This window comes from Amblyomma mixtum, chromosome 1 (assembly GCF_055824585.1).
Source record: "Amblyomma mixtum isolate Tamu chromosome 1, ASM5582458v1, whole genome shotgun sequence".
Classification (NCBI taxonomy): Eukaryota; Metazoa; Arthropoda; class Arachnida; order Ixodida; family Ixodidae; genus Amblyomma; species Amblyomma mixtum.
In genome coordinates, this window is record NC_143012.1 from 2,766,518 (window position 1) to 2,784,448 (window position 17,931).

Genomic DNA, 17,931 nt, shown 5'->3' on the forward strand with positions numbered 1-17,931 from the left:
GTTTCAGTGCAGCTCTTCACACGCCATCTGGCAGGTGGCATGTTATGCTAGCCACCCCCCGGAATCTTCCCGTGGCAGCCAATACGTTACATGGTGCATCACCTAATCAATAAATGTGACTCTGCATTTGTCAGGGCGACGGAAGGCGTACTAACACAGTAATCATGCGGCCTAGACATCTTGGCCGCCTACGCAATCCCTGGCCCTATCTGGTCCAAGTGCCTGCTGACCACGAAACAGCTCATAAGGTCCGGTTCACACTGTCCTTCGATGCCAGAATCTATGTGTTTACATTCGCAACGATGCAGCGCTAGATTCCCCGTGCCCGTCTTGTAGATTCTGCACTCGTGTTCCTTCCCATCTGCCTGACGTATACCTTGCCGTAAGAAAGGGGAATAGAGTATACCCCACCCTCTACGCACTCAACAGAAGCTGGCCATCCCTTCTGCCAGGTTCCCTGTTGTCAAAGTATTTCATTTTTTGGCCGATTACTTAAGTTTTTTTCGAGCACAGGATGGGAACAGAAGCAGGGACCTTGGTCATGAGTGGCGTTGGGACATACAAGCAATGCCTGGAGCCAATGCAATTGACACGTGAGGACCCATTAGAAGGTTACCTCCGGTATTTTAGATCTACGGCTTATGTTCTCCAGAAGTCACAATTGCTGGAGATATGAACCTTGGAGCTGCAAGCCACTGCTGCCATTCCGGTCTGCCCATCCCAAGCTGAGTAAGAGAGCGACTGCTGAGGAATGCAATCTACAAGTCCTGCGCTCATTTCATGCAAGGAAGTTTACAAGACCAGGTGGCTCGTCTTCACACTACAGGTTACCTTCTGGCCTTAGTTACCTCTGTTGTTGAACACCTTTTGAAGAAGAAAAACAAGAAGCAAATGCTGGTAACAGAGATGACTTAATGCAACTATGCGACAGAGGAGTTGTACCCTACATGTACAAAGTGTCGCATCGACTTAAGAAGACTGCAAGCTGTAGCAACATGAACGTCATAATCTCGGCCCCTATGAAGCTACGTATGCTGTGTGCGTGCGTAAACACAGCGCATCAGAACCTCTTCGATGAGTGTATAGAGGGTGTGGTGTATTCTATTCCCCTTTCTTGCAGCAGGCTTTACATTGCCCAGACGGGAAGATGCCTGAATGAGCGCCTGAAGGAACATGAGCACAGAACCAACAAAACAGGCACAGGGAATCTGGTGCTGCATTGTCGCGAATGCAAACATGAAAATTAAGATTCTGGCATCGAAAGACAGTGTGAACCGGATCTTGCCAGCTGTTCCGCAGTCAGCAGGCATCCAAACCAGATAGTGTGGGAGATTGTGGAGGCTGCCGAGATATCTAGGCTGCAGGATAACTGTGTTGGTGCGCCTTCACCCTGACAGATGCAGAGTTCTGTTTCTTGACGAGGTGATGTGCCATGTAATGTCCTCTGTTGTTTCTTGAAAGAAGCACATAAGTAGTTGTGCCATCTAATAAAAACCAGTCAGAAGTCAGCGCTTGTGTGTCAGCTTTTCTCTGTGCTCGTTTTTTGCTGGGTTGCATTACAATTCTTCATGGATATATCCAGGTTCGACAGTATCTGCCAACAGGTACATGCAATAATGTTCTATTTGACAGCACTGGACATGTAAACAAAGGTCACTGAATTCACAGACACATATTGCAAGCGATTCTCCCTTGACATCACATCAGAACGACAGTCTGCTTTGATGCGCAACTCTTTTGAGGCTGCTCTAGCAGTGCCTTGACATTTATGACTTCTCCAGAAAAGTACGCCACGGTGAAGGGCATGTGGGCAGTCACATGCATCTCACCTCTTCATCAGTTGCATCAGGCTTGCCATAACGGATGTTCTCCTTTATGGTTGTCGCAAACAGCAGAGGCTCCTGCAAGTTACGTTTGTTTCCTGCTGAACAATTGCAACCAACACCCACTTTGGATATATACACGATGATAGCAATTTTTTTTTTCTGCAGAAAGATTAACACATTGCTTGAGATTTTCAGACTGTATGAGCATTTTAACAAAAGAAAGCCCAAAAGAAGTAATCTTGTCATGGGCACAGATAATAAAAACCAGGCAGAGCTAAGCTTAGCTTCTTAGTGCATTAATTTGCGGTGAGAACCAGTTTACCATGCTCTGTACTGTACTGCTTTGCTTTCTTGCTTATTAAACAGCACATAGCAGCTACAGTACACCCAGGCGCGCTATGCTGTGCTAAGTACATACAGTAAAGGCATGTGATATTTTGCAACTTCTTTTCTTTGTTGTTTTCATGCATGGCGGGAACTTCTCTGCTGCGACGACTTTCACACTGTTGAGCGTGCCATTTAGTGAGAGTTTCTTCGTCAGCCACAGCACTAGCAGAACTACAGATAGATGGCACATGCACGTGATGCGACCCCCTGTTCCTCTTGGCTCAATTGTTCGAAGGTTCTGGAGTTGACCAACTCTAGCTCTTACCATCTCCTCCTTTTTTTCTTATTTTAAGTAGCACAGTGACTCTGGTGCCAGGCCAGGTGAAAGTTTGGCATCGCACAAAGTTTCGTGCCCACCATCGGCTTCTCCTTTGTTCCTGTCTTATTTTAGCCCTCTGTTTTTCCTTGGTTAAATCTTATCTTAGGCCGCGCGCTATAGCTCAGGCATCATGCCAGCTGTGTCGTCGGATTAGACAGAAGCTTGGCTCAGGGAGGTCTCCATAAAATGGCTCTTGCCATATTGGAACCAAATGACCTTCTTTCACATGCCATCCACCATGGCAGCAAAGACCAGACACACCGCGGACAGGCCCTAAGCGCACTACACTTGCAAAGCATCAAATTACAAGGATGTTCAGTCAACACACACCTTGTCATGGCTACATCCCTCCCTTGGGCCTTGTGCGAACACAGCCACCTTTCCAGACTGACTACCTCCATTGTCAAACAACAAGACTTGTCACTTAGGTGATTTTGTATATCCAGAACACTTAAACATCACGTATTTTTGCCTACAATGTTGTAAATCCCTCTGGATTATTCTCCCCTCAAATGCCATACCTGTCGAATGAAGCCAATCACGCTGCGTCGAAGCCAGTGAGGGTCTAGGTCCTTCAAATCATGCCCATCTATGGTTATGGACCCACCAGAGACATCATAGAATCGTTCCAGCAAGGCTGCAACCGTAGACTTCCCTGTCAAAAATCAGAAGCTTTAGTAAAGCATCCATACAGAAGGTGTTCAAGAAAGGAACTGTCATTGGCACACCTCTGCTGTCTGGCACAGCAGCCTCACAATGATCCCGTTGAGCCATACTTTGCCTCCGACGAAGCACATTTTGCTGAGTGAAGGCCACTCAAAAACACCACCAGGTCTCCAGTGGAGGATTCCACCAAAGGCTGACACATCCAAACGTGAAAGCTACACCGGCACATTTTGTTTCTAATGAGGTTTGAGAGGCTGCAATAGCTATGACAGCATCGCCTCCAACAATGAGCCAATATAAAGCACTCCTGGCTCTCAAAAAACTTGTCATTCAACTCTTAAATCTTTTCGGCAGCCACTACTCCACACTCAATCCCTGGTGGCAGGGAGAACCCCTGTGCAGATGTTCTATGTAGTAGTCACTCCCTTGAGTAAATTCTTTGCTTTCTCCAGGTTCGTTTACGTTTCTTCGGGGGAGTTCAGCCTCCTCCAAACGGGAGTAGTTCGGTGGTGTTCGAAGCACAGCAGTCCAGAAGCAGAAGGTACGAAGGGGAAATTATATTTACAGAGCATATACAAGGCAAACTTGGTTACAGAAGCATGAAGTCACACAGACATTTCAAGTACTGCAACTTAGAAGGCACTTATCTCACACAGAGATACAGCTTCGGAAAATCTTACTCATCGACCGGCGGTATCGGTTAAAGCCTAGAAGTTTTCCATATGTGCTCAGCACGGAGCCTTGTTGGGACTGCCATTCCTGGCTTTTTCTTCTGTTTTTATCCCTTCCATAAGCAAAGGCGCTGGGGCGGTCATTTCTCTTGACCCGCCATAGTCTTTGAACAACCAATCGCTACTTAACTGCGCGGTAGCCACAGCCCTGTGGGTTGGGCATAGCCTCGAAACCAGGGCTCGAAAAAATAAAACAAATAAAACAAACAAATGAACAAAACATTCATAAAACACTCTCCACGCAACACCCTCGTTTTGCCCCAAGAATGCACTTTTGGTCCCCAAGTGCATGCACATGTGAAAGCGCCTCAGGGCCGCCACACTCGCGTGCTGCGTCCGACCGGATGAGCTTTTACCTCCCCGCATGGCTACAACGGTATCAGTCAGCGGATCAGTCCTTTGATCAGTCGCGGTGGGAGGGAGACCACCCCTTTCGGGACGCCAAGGCCACGACGCACGCGCGCCCTCTTCCCGAGGCGTCATGTCTACGTTCCAGGAGGGCGTCCTCCCCACGCCCGTAATTGCTTCAGCATGTGTTGCTCGCTGCACTGCGCGAGCCACGCGGGAGGTACAAAGGGGAGAGCCGGCGAGGTCGTGTACGAGGCGCGATCTTACACTCGTCCTCTTGAATCTTTTCGGTGGCTACTAGTCCACACTCAATTTCTGGCGGCAGGAAGAACCCCTGTGCAGAGGTTCTACTGCTGCAGCCAATGGGCACATGATTAAAAGATGCATTCGGGAGAATACGGGTGCCTGCCTACACATATAAGGCTAGATGAAACTTCTCCCTGCTAGGGCTGCTACCCCCTGAAATGGAAGATCAGCTTACCACTGCCTGAGGGTCCGCATATGGCAACAATCTTCCCTGCTGGGAGCTTCAGTGAGACATCCTCAAGGACGGTCTGGAAAAAAAGATACGCAGCAGTCCAAGCAAGGCTGTGCATTAAAAAATAAAAAATACAAAAGGCTAAAAGTAAAAATTAAAGCTTGGGCAGCAATCTCTGGAATTTTATGGGACACTGAGATATACAGGGTGTGTCAACTAAGGCTTTGTCCAATTCTTAAAAATAGGCTTTTTGAGTTAGAAGAGCGTTCTTTTGGGCATAGCACTGTCGGCAATGTGGTACATCAGAATTCAGCTAAGATGTGCTAACTAGTAAGCTGGTTAACTAACATTGAATGGTTAATTTTTTAATCATAACTGTTCGGCTCCTTAACTATTCAGAGGTATGTAAGCCTACCGAATTAATATCCATATAACAAATTTTAACAAATGTAGCGGCTTAACAAATGTAGCGACTTAACAAATTTAGCGATTTAACGAATTTAGCGGCTTAACAAATTTTAGTGACATCGCACCAAAATACATACTCTTTCAAGAAGCTTGCAGACAAAGCAACCTCTCCAGTGCACATAACTCGTCAAAATTGCCAAAATTTGTTGGGCCAGACGGTAAACAAGTTTTCAAAATTCTAAAAACTGATATGGATATTAATTATGATGGTCCACATGCCTCTCAATAATTAAGAGCCTAACAGTAATAGTTAAAAAGTTAACTATTCAATATTGTTAACCAGCCTGCTAGTTAGCACATCTTAGACTATTCTGATGCGCTAGAACTTTTACAATGCTATGCCAAAAAAAAGCATTCTTCTAGCTGAAAAGGCCTATTTTTTTAAAACACTCTAAAGTCTTAGGTGAAACACCCAGTACTATTAACCCTTCAATTTCCAATTTTTTCTTTAGTACAGCTGGGCCTTCAGTACCAATTCAGCCTTTGACTCGGAGCAGTGATATTCAATGAATGCTTCTTCTGAACTGAAAGTACTGTATTTATTCGAATCTAGACTGCTAGTTTTCTTTTTTTTTTTGAAACACGTGATATGAAACTCTGAGGTCGGCTTGGATTCAATCATTTTGTCTTTGTGTTCCGGATCAACTTTTTGCTTGCACCGCAACCAGGAGGGTTTTCACGGGCCCAAAGCAAGGCCGCCACCACGCAGTGGAATCAGCACTGCCAGAGTTCGTGAAATTGCGGAGGAGGCCAGCGGTATCTCAAATGACCACAGAAGTGCTACAGGCCAAGGGGCATTTCACGGGACCAGTGAAATGCATGAGCTAACCCTAACAGGCCGCATCAGCACGCATTTCTAGGAGCTGCAGCTCGCTGGATCACTGCACTTCTCATACGACATCCCAGAAAGCCTGGCGTTGCGGAAGTGCAGCATTTCCAAAGCACAGAAGACTGTGCCCTGTACGAGGAAGACAGTGAGAGGGAGCAGGTTCGTGGCGCTAAATGCTATATGAATGCTGTCCTTGTTGTCATTCTGAATTGTTTTTTCGGCCACATTCGCGTTAAGTTTCTTTTTTATTCGGCCTTCAACTTTCGGAAGTGTGCTTAGAACCGAGGCTGGCCTAGATTCGAGTAAATACGGCAAGCATTAGGAAAGAAATCATTGAAGACTGCAAAAGGTTTTTCTTTACACTCTGAAAGCAATATCTGCAAGTTTTTTTCCATGTTATATTGTCATTCTGGATGCTTTGTCCACTGTGTGTTGATTTCTGGTGGCTCTAAACGACTGCTGTCATCCTCATAACTGCGGCTGTGCTTGTCATCAGAAGAATTGTGCTGAAAAGTTGCTTTCATAGCTTCACTCAACAACATGATCCCAGTCAAAGAGAATGCCCATCATTTCTTGCCTAAAAGGACCATGTTTACCACCTGGAACAGCTATAAGATAGCATGCCAGAAAACAGCCAACCAAAATAGCAGCTGGATATAGAGATACCCTGAAGGAACAGAACTACTGCTTCCACCAATTAGAAAAATTATTCGATATCAATCTAACAAATCACCACAGCGTGCCATCTCAGGACAGCTATAAAAATGTTATAAGCCACAGGGCATCATTCTAACGGTTTTGGCAATATGACCCTGCTTCCTGTGGATGTCAATCTGATAGCTTTGGAAGCCAATGGGTGGAGGGATGCATATACACCACACTGCACTGTGCCAAAACAGAGGGTGAAAGGCCAAAACAATTCCTTACAGGTGCCCATGGCTTCAAGGTGAACCAACCAGAGCAAAGTTCCCATTCAAATGTTTGCTCTGTGCTAAGTACAGAGCAGACCACTATACAGTAGGACCCCTCTATAGTAAAGTCACTCAGACCAGCAAAAATCTTTACTACATCAGTTGTTGGTGGCGGCATGGCTCTGAGAACGCTTACTAAATACTAAGTGTAGGTTTATAAAAGAAACACTCAGAAATACCTTCTGAGCTGCTCTTATTGACCCTTTGAGTGATAATTATATTTATTTTCAGTTATCATATTTTCAATTCCGCTTACGTCTCGTGGAAGCACTGCATTTGCATAAATACAACGCGGCTATGAATACAACACCAGTTCGATTCCATGTAAAAACCAAACTTTACATGAACACGTCATTGTCTGCTGCTGTGCTGCGAACATTGCCCTTTTCTTCCCTTCTCTACTCATCACTGCATTTTTACTAGCTTTCCTTTCTCAGCAAACCGTGCCGCCTTCTTCCTACGCTCATAGCTAGCTTTACTATTTTTTCTGTTTCTTTACATGCATGCCACGCACTTTGCCTCAAGGTCCCAAGGCCTTCAAAAAGTTGGCTTCTCCTCGCGCTTATCAGCTTAGAGGTGAAGACATCTCAAAACTGCCGTTTTATCGTCTCTGGTGTCCATTTCCTTTGGAACGTTGGCCTCGCAATCCTTGACTTCGTGCGTGCCAAGATGCAATCATTCTGCGGGAAGTACGTTGCCATGGCCTGACGCTTTTTACTGCAGCCGTTTCTAGCAAAAAAAAAAAAACTTGATGATCATCATCATCATCAGCCTGACTGCGCCCACTGCAGGGCAAAGGCCTCTCCAGTGTCTCTCCAATTAACCCTGTCCTTTGCCAGCTGCGGCCACCGTCCCCTGCAAACTTCTTAATCTCATCTGCCCACCTAGGTAACTTTTTGCTGCCCCTTCCTACTCTTCTCTTGGAATCCACTCCGTTACCCTTATGGAAAAGTGGTTATCTTGCCTTCGCATTACATGCCCTGCCCAAGACAATTTTTTCCTTTTGATTTTCAGCTAAGACGTCATTAACCCGCGTTTTTTTCGCTCACCCACTTTGCCTGCTTCCAGTCTCTTAACGTTACACGTATCATGTTTCTTTCCATAGCTCACTGCGTTGTCCTTAACTTAAGCTGAACCCTCTTTGTTAGCCTCCACGTTTCTGCATTTCTGCCCCCTAGGTGAACATTGGTAAGATACAGCTGTTATACACTTTTATCTTGAGTAATATTGGCAAACTGCTATTTATGATCTGAGATAAGTTGACATATGCACTCCACCCCATTCTTATTCTTCCAGTTATTTCCTTCTCGTGATCCGGATCAGTGGCCACTACCTGCCCTAAGCAGACGTATTCCCTCACCACTTCCAGCACCTCGCTACCAATTGTCAACTGCTGTTCCTTTGCGAGAGAGTTGAACATTACTTTAGTATTCTGCATGGTGATTTCCAGACCTACCGTTTTGATCTGCCTGTCTAACTCATTGATCATGCTTTGCAGCCCACCTCCTGAGTGCCTTAGCAAGGCAATATCATCAGCGAATAACAAAATACGTAGTTAATATCCATTAACTCTTATCCCCAACTCTTTCTAATCCAGGCCTCAGAACAATCCTGTAAACAGGCGGTGAATAGCATTGGTGAGATCGTGTCTCCCTGCCTGACACCCTTCCTTATTGAAATTTTATTGCTGAGTTTATGAAGGACTATGGTAACTATGCAGTCATTATAGATATCTTCCAGTATTTTCACATGACTCTTCTACACCTTGATTCCGCAATGCCTGCATGACTGCTGAGGTTCTCGTAATCAGTGAGCGCTATATACAGGGGTACAGTCGTCTATGGAAGGGGAAATGGGATTGCAGTTTCACTTTACTATATCCGAGTTTACTATAGTGGGGTTCTACTGTAACTATGTACATTCATTCAAGAACTCAAGGTAAAATGCAGGCAAAAGTAACTGGAAGAATTTGGTGTTTGTTGTAGGGCCATCTGGCCCCAATCAACGCCATTAAGTCCAGAATACAGCTGACCTGTTTGGGCCTGGTAGGGTAGGCAAAGTAGACGTGACGGAACTCGACATCTCCACGCAGTGTGCCCAGGTCAAGCTGCTTTGTTCCAGTTATGGCCACTTCATTCTTCAGGTTGATGAGCTGTGAGCAGAAAAAATGGTGCCCTGAATCCCTGCCAACCCCTTTCTTCTGCCTTGAATGATCTTAGCAGCAGTGGCAACGTTACTCCACCATGTGTGGCCCTTCAAACAGATTCACAAAGGTAACAGCCATTCAGTGGATGGAACAGGAAATGACTTGCCTCAAAGACCCTTGAGCCAGCCGAGATTCCACGGACATAGTGCCCAAATAGAACAAACAGCTGTGATAGCGACCTGCACGCGTGCCAAAAGAAAAAAAAAATGATGAAAAAAAAAGCTTTCTGCTCTTTTAACTGTTTTAAGAAAAAAAGTCTCAACTCCTTTGGCAAATCAAATGCACAGCTGAGAAACGATGAGCTCATTTGCAGTGCTCAACACGTTCACTGCACCACTGGTCACTGGTGGGTCAGGTCATCTATTCATGCTCTGCAGCCATGAATACTGGGTCACATGAAGCAATGGGCCACATTTAGACCTAAGGAGGAGGGCCCACAATAAAATGTGTATATGGCTTCATCGTGTAGTCCGCTATTCGGGGCTGCACAGCATGAATAAATGGCCTCACCCACCGGTGACCCAAGACTTAGTGAACGTGTTAAAATTCACTACAGCTCAAACTTCAACTGCTTGAAAACCCAGCCGTACAATAAGAACTGCACATGAAGACGCGACAATGTTTGTTTTGGTATCAATTCCCACAATTTTTAATGGCCTTGAATTTTGTAGCACTACTTCGTGATTTTTCACTGAAAGATGAATCACTCACTAGTACAGAAAGTAATGGTCTATTTATATAGGAGATGTAAGGAAGACTATAAAGCACTCTTGAATTACAAATTATAAACTTGCAAATGAAAAAAACAGATTTGCAATAATTTCGTAGCTGCTTATATAAAGGGAGACTTTTGTTTAATGCTACAGATTTTTATTTCAAAAACTGTGAGAGATACGTTAATGCAGTCTGTGCAGGTTGACTGTACAGCAAGGCATACATTATGCAAATAATATAGCTCAAAACTTATACGATTAATTAACTAAACTTAACCCTTTGAGGGTCGAATTATTTTGAAGAAAACTTTCCCAGGTGGTCAAATTACTTTATTGCGGATCTTAAATCTACAAAATGTATATAATCGAGAATAAATAGTAAAAAAAAATTTGGAACAGTACTTTGGTGACAGCATCACTCACAACTGGAAAATGTTCAATAGAATAGAACAGCAACGGTGATAAGCAAGCTAAGAGCAGCACCAATAAAGATAGAAATCAACTTTCGCCGCCTCTGCAAAACAGTGCCCACAAAGAGAAAACACGTTTTGCGCGACTCCGTTGCGATCCCGCGGCGGAATCGAAACCGCGTAGGCGCGTTGCCACAGCAGGCGAGAATACCTCACGAGCAACGGTGATAAGCAAGCTAAGAGCAGCGCCAATAAAAATAGAAATCAACTTCGGCAGCCCCTGCAAGATAGTGCTGACAAAAAGAAAACTCAAATTTCGCGCGACTCCGTTGCGATCACGCGGCGAAACCAAAACTACAAAAGGGGTGTTGCCGCAGTCTGTGCCGCCGCGCTAAAGCTAGACATAAGTTCTGCTTATCTCCGTAAGAAGGCAGCACAAAATTCAAACACTTCTTGTAAGTCCTAAGAGGTGGCAGCACCCCCCAGTGAGCACGCATTGTTCTTTTGGCGCAAAATTTCAAATGGAAGATCGAAACCGTACCCGTACGGCAAAGACCTTGTGGGACAGAAAACCGCCGCCGTACATATACGGCAAAAACCTTCAAAGGGTTAACCCATCAACTTTTTTTTTTGCTTTCAGGAAGCAAGATTATATTGCGAAATTGAAGGCCGTCAACATCAAAGGTGAGCCTTGTAATTAAATTTTCTTAACTGGAAATATAGTTCAAAATATCGAAGGTCAAAAACATGCATTTGTAGGCCTAATGAGTTGGCTTTCTCGCATACCATTGTTATTAAATGGATGCATCTAAATTGGATACGCAAAAAAAAACTGAAGGAGACACTTAAACTTTGCCTGAAGGGTATGATGCAATAGCGTAATGGGTCAATTCCCGTACATGTAGACGACCATTCTCTGCTTTGCATTTATAGACCCCCCATATCACTCCTCATATCACTCCTGGCGCAGTGGTGCAGTGGTTAAACGATGCGCCACTGCCCTGCGATGGCAGGTGCTCCCAGAGGTGGGCCTCGTGCGGCACGGGTGACCCGAGTGACCAGTCATTAATTCAACTGCCACCTGCCATGGTGGGCGGTCTGCCCACTATCCGGTGGGCAGGCTGTGATGATGCCACAGGGTCACGTGACCCAGGTGGCCCACCTGCCTCCCAGGTTGTTGCTCTCTGGGGACCATCTGCCAGAGCCTGGCTCATGATTTTTCACTCACAACACCGACACAGGATTTTCTGGAGAACAGGGCTCTTGACCCTACCGCATTAATATGGCGTCACCACTTGCACCTCTCACACATCTAATACAGAGGACACCTGCAGTGGTGGGAACAGCCAGGAGCCTTTTGGAGCAGTCCTTGCAGCAGGTGAAAAATAAATTTGGAACAGTAGCCTCGTGTTTTCTAGCAGGAGCCAGATACCGAGAAATTGATAAAAATGAAAATATAGAGGGCGCTTCAACTAACTTATGCCTCAGTTTAAAAAATAACATGCTGCATGAAGAAATTAATGGTGAGTCGTCTCGGCCAGGTTTGTGTGAAATGAGTGAAATTTTGCATATACAATATTAGCTCAAATTTTTCTGTAGAAAAGCTGCCGGGAACGTCCAAAAATCCCCATTTCTGTTGCTTTATCTGATATCACTTCAGCTTGTTTAACCTCAAGGCCCATGAAATTTAAAAATTGGCACATGACTGCACTCCTGTGTCGCAGTCTTAGCATCTTCAAATGCATTTTAGTGGAAGGAACTTGGTTGGGGAAAGTCAAGATGAATAAACAGACCACAGGATCTTTCAGAGACAGAACTGAGATGCTGCAGCAGGAGTGTGACCATGCCATTTCCCGGCACAGCACAGGCATCTGGCAGTACAACATGGTCACGCCTCTCGTGACAAGCGTTCTGTGCACATGTGCAGTATTTTCCTCTGTTGATGGGTTCGGCATTCCCGCGTGCTTTGCTGCTTCCTCTTTAAGTGTTTGTGACAAAGAGAGTCTGTTCATACTTCTGCCGTACGAGCTTGAATATTCATAGTTACAGTGCGAAGAAGACTTCTGGCAGCAACATAAGCTCGATGTCACATGTGCACTTGAGCACGCGTGATAGTGTCACTGTATGCCGACCCATGAAAAATGCCACCCCATCATTGGAAGTGGCTTGATTTAGTCAGAACTCTTAATTTACAAACCAACTTACTGCGCCAAAATTTCAAATTAATGCGGTGAACCGGAAGCTCGGACATTGACAGCACTGCTACAGCGAGCACGGATGAGAGCCATAGAATTGACCTATAAGCAGGAGCGCACCCGAAACCTTTCCCATGGTCTTCTTTTGGAACACGTGGTGATGCTACGCAGATTACCGATGAATCTATTCAACACTGCCTGAATTGAACCTCTTAAAAACAAGTTTTTCTTCACATGTGCACGCAGCGTGTTCGCATGAGCAGTGTTGGCCATACCTCGGCAAAATCACAAGTGCTCACTAAGGCTCACTTACAAAGTTTGGTCTGCCTACGGGCTCACTCAGACTCACACCCACAGAGGCTCACTCGAACTCAAGCTCACTTAGGCTCACAACTCACATGGGCTCACTCAGACTCAGTCATCCAGGGTCACCCACTCATAGCAACTCAAGTCTCACTCACGCTCATCTAGGCTCACTCACTCATTTCAACTCAAGACTCCCTTGGACTTATTCACACATTTCGGCTCACGACTCACCTGGACTCATGACTCATCTGGGCTCACTCACTTAGACTCACGACTTATCTGGGCTCACTCATTTTGACTCGTGACACATCTGTGTTCCCTCATTTGGGCTCACTCGCACATTTCAACTCATGACTCACCCAAGCTCACCTAGAATCAGAACTCTTATGAGCTCATACACAGAACAGCTGAATCGTTTTCATGCCCAACGGCTCAAGTTACATGCCTAAAATGCCAAAAAAAGTTGTTCAAATCACGGTGATGTGATGAGCTCTTAAGGGGGGACACTGGTCTTGAAAAGAAAATTTTATTCATTTAGTCATAGTTATGAAATTTTCAGGGCACATGTATTTTTGTGCGCTGATTCTAGATATGTCATTTAATTTCATGTAAAACAATTCCATGAGCACTTATGCAATTTTTATGCAAGTATTTTGCGGAGAGTTTTCAAGAAAATTTGCTGCAGGAAACTTGCTGAAATGTATGCCATTGGGTTCTCTTGACACCAAGGAATACAATAAGGGTAAAATTATCATCCTGGCTCTCATAGAACTTGAGTAAAAAGGTACTGAAGCTGCCACTTCACACACAGGAATACACACTTTTCTTCTCATTTCTGAAGCGACAACTTCAAAACTCTATAACCGAAGTTCTTTGATAGGCAGGAAGACAATTTCACCCTTATTGCATTCCTTGGTGTCAAGAGAGCCCAATGGCATACATTTCAGCGAGTTTCCCGCAGCAAATTTTCTTCAAAACTCTCCGCAAAATACTAGCATAAAAATTGCATAAGTGCTCAAGGAATTGCTTTACATGAAATTCAATGATATATTCGGAATCAGCACAAAAAAATACATATGCCCTGAAGATTTCGTAACTGTGACTTCATTAATAAAATTTTTTTTTTCAAGACCAGTGTCCCCCCTTAACTGCAGCCAACCTGTAGCCGGCCTGATTGAGAGGCCTAGAGGCGTATTGCTGCCACTCACGGGGCGTAAAGATCTGAGGCCACTGTAGGTGTTCTGCAACCAATTAACAGACAGTAAAGAACTAGAACTGCAATACAATAAGCCACAGGTAATATCCAACGAGAGCAAGTGCAGCATCTAATCAACTTTCTTGCCTTTTGGTAAAGTTCTAGAGTGCAGCACCCAGAAAAATGACGTACCAAAAAACAATGGAATTGCTCTACACCATCATATCAACCAAAAGCGTATTCAGTATTACAAGTGCTCAGGAAACTCACGTTTATGAACATTACAAATCCGTGTCCAATCGGCATCATCGATTCACCTGAGATTATGGGATTACTCAACTTCACATCATGGATTTCTTTTGATTTCACAGGCCTACACTCTACGGGGCTTACCAGAAAGACTCGTATCATGATCTGAATGTAAGCCTGGACTCACGGCTCAGATCATGATCAGAATGTGAGTCTGGACTCGCTCACAACTCAGATCATGATTGGAATGAGAGTCCGGGCTCACTCCTGACTCGGATCATAACCTGAATGTTAGTTCGGACTTACAACTCAGATCACGATTTGAAATGAGCCTCAGTGAGCACAAGTAAGTGGACTCAAGAGTGAGCCCGCCGACCTATGGTGTTGGCAGCACCGCCGAAGCATGTGCCCTTTATCTGATGTCAACAGTGGGTGGTAAAGGGCTCAAAAACAAGGTGGGAAGGGGCTGGATTCTACCTATCATTTTTCTCATCACACATTGGGAAGAGGGACCAGATCCATGATTGTGCACATTCGGCAGTGGCCTCAGGCTGTTTGCATCTGCTGCAGCCATTGGTTGCTGCAATAGTAATCTGACGCAGCCTTGGCACAATTTCACCAAGGACTGCCCATTTTTAGCAACAGATAACACCAGATTTAATGCAATGACACAGGTTGGTGCAAATGGCAGAGCATTCCCACCACTGCATTTGTACATTTAACGGTGCAGAAGAAGTTAACAATGTCGGTGATGATATCCTGCATTGCGATGCCATTTTTGCAAATATACAATGCAGAAAGCCAACTCAACAAGCTTTTAAATGTGCATTTGACGTTCAATATCTCGAACCACATTGCCAATCAAAAAAATTTGGAAACTAGGCTCACCTTTGATGCTGATGGCCTTCAATTTAGCGATACAATCTTGCCCCCTAAAATCTAAAATAGAAAGATTGATTAATTTTAGTATATTAGTCATCTTTAGAATTACTGCACTCTAGCACATACATGATGTCCATCTTGCTGTAGAATTCACCTGAACAGACCGCAGAAACCAGCAGCTTAGCAGCCATATCTCTCGCAGTTTTTAAAATAAAATCTGTATCGCTCTGTACAAAACCTTTCAGCAAATTTTACAGCTTTTAATCAAAATGCTTTTAATCAAAATCTGAGGCTGTGTTTTTCGAGCAACAAGCAACATTAAAAAGCTATGTGCTTACTCAAAAAGCATTCGCACTTCTCTCTGCAATGACACCACATGTCCTAAAAGTACCTCTTCAAAAATGAAACCAAAACCATGAAAAATGCACTTCACTATTAATGAAACATAAACTAGTAGAAAGCTATAGTCTGGGTGCAAGACATAGTTATTGTTGCCACAGGCAAAGTCTTCCAAATATTTGAAATGAACCTTCCTCGAGAGCCACACCCCTACACATAGAACAGAATTGGTTGACATGTCTGTCACTGCTACATGAAGAGGCAGAGTTGTTGGAGAAATGCAGTGCTGCATGTCTGCCACCATTCTAATGCCACGAACACACGGCCTGGCCCCTTACATTTAGAATGAATATGGCACCACCAATTAGACGCACTGCAACACAATGTGATGTGGCCCAACATACGCACTCATCAACAGAACGTTTGTGTAAACCAAGTGAGCATTTTTTGCCGCATTATTATACAACCTGTTGCAATAAGCTTGTAACACACATATATATAAGGGAGTGACATAACAAGGCTCGCTGGGATTCACTGATTTGCAAAGGTTGCAACAGATGGCACTACCAGCATTATACTAAATGCGACAACGATGTTTCAAGGCACACACATTTTGTTGAGCCTCTGTGTTTCTCTTCACTAAATGGTACCATCCTTAGTTCAGCATGCAAGAGCAGACGCACCTCTGAATTATCTGGCTGGAAACGAAAAAAGACATGACCTGTCCAGCATTCAGATTATTTGATTCCATCATGGTACCACCCACATAGAGCACTCCAAGCACAACACCTGCAATAGAAAGTACAAGATAAAGATGGCGATTTTTTCATCAGGTATAGAAAATATACTTAGGAGCAGTGTCATATTGCAACGTGCACGCGCAAGATATCGCTGTGCCCTCACCCTGATTTGACAATTGTGTTTCCTCCGTCTTTACTCCCTTGCCCCAATTACCCACTAAATACTCAGTCAATAAACAGCACGGTTCATTGTTTCCTTGCCATCAGCATGCGTCACATCAGTTGGCTACGAGACGAAACATAGTGTCAGTAGTACGATCAGGCTGGATCACAAAGAAACGTCCCCGCACCTAGGGCCTCGAACGGCTGTTGGCTGCACGCTGCTGGAAGCAAGAAATGGAGACCCTGAAACCAGCAGAACCACAGCGTCTAACGGGAGACTAAGTTAGAAGTTGTTAAAGTAGAAATCTGAACTCTTTTTGCAGACAACGTCAGCAAGCCAGCATCAAAAGCAGCAAAAGCAATGCTCTTCCTCAGCGCGGACACAATTGAAGTGTTCTCAACAATTGTTCATTTGCCGAAGAAGAAAAGCACCGAGAAGACTGCGCCACCATCGTCGCAAAGTTCGAAGAGTACTGCATTGAGCAACAGGACGAAGTGCACGAACGGTATGCGTCTCGCTCACGAGCGCAGGGCAAGGCGGTGCTATTCGAACAGTTCCTCCAGAACCTGAAAAAGCAGGCCATGCACTGTAACTCTGGGACAAGTGCAGCCGATATGGTTCGCAAACAAATTGTATTTGGCATGAACTCACCAAAACTGCGAGAAAAAATGCTGCAGGAGAAAAAGCTTACTGTTGGAAAAGCCGCAGACTTGTGCAAGGCGGCAATCAGTACGTGATAATGAATTCTGGACTCAAACGAAGAATGAGTCCGAAGTCGATGTCATCTCTTGAGCAGAACCGCAGTCAAGCTTTCCAGGTGAGTTTCCAGGTGGAGTTGATGCAACTGTGCTCAAGCCCCTTGATGTTGCCCAACCAATGACAAGACTTAGTCACCCTCCCCATCCTAACACCATTCCCACTTCACACCCTCTTTCCCCTTCCTCCCCGGAGGGATGGATGACCCTATTTAAACCCTGCCAATGATGAACGCTTTGCCCAGACGAAGACAAGTCCTCTCGTTGAAACGTTGGCCAGCATTCTTGAGGCTTTCATCTCCCTTGTTCACTTTGCAATTACCTCTCTACTGTGGCAAGACTTGCTGCTAGTGCAGCAGGCCCAACCATTCCACGTCATGCTGCAGAGCGGAAGCCGATGTTGACGAAGTATAGCATGAAGACGACCACTCTGACATATCTGACGTAGCCATTAGCAGAGATCACGACTGGTGCATGAAGGCCAAAGTTGCCGGGAGGGAAATGACATTCATCCTAGCAAAATATGAGTTTGGCGCCAAAAAAAATACCGTTTCTGAGCGACGTCATCAGCAGCGAAAGAATAAGCCTTAGTCCAGAGCTAGTCAAAAGTGTAAGGAATATGCCAAAACACCAAAACAAACAGGCAGTACAAAAGTTGCTCGGTGTAGCAAACTACTTCAGTAAGTGCTTGCCTTCCCTAGCCCTGTGAACACCAGTTCTGCACTCTCTTCTAGAGCAAAATGTTATATTCGAAT

At 44.8% G+C, this 17,931-nt stretch overlaps 1 protein-coding gene across 1 annotated transcript in view; it reads right to left on the minus strand.

The window, feature by feature from the left end:
• Nucleotides 1–17,931, minus strand: part of LOC149365257 (mitochondrial potassium channel ATP-binding subunit-like) — a 54,722-nt gene that overhangs the window by 5,306 nt on the left and 31,485 nt on the right. The window contains exons 9-14 of the mRNA XM_089541365.1: nt 16,202–16,307; nt 9,336–9,408; nt 9,056–9,175; nt 4,759–4,831; nt 3,054–3,187; nt 1,830–1,901 (exon numbers count right to left, since the gene is read on the minus strand). Coding sequence (XP_089397491.1) covers nt 1,830–1,901; nt 3,054–3,187; nt 4,759–4,831; nt 9,056–9,175; nt 9,336–9,408; nt 16,202–16,307 — 578 coding nt within the window. The remainder of the gene's footprint in view (nt 1–1,829; nt 1,902–3,053; nt 3,188–4,758; nt 4,832–9,055; nt 9,176–9,335; nt 9,409–16,201; nt 16,308–17,931) is intronic.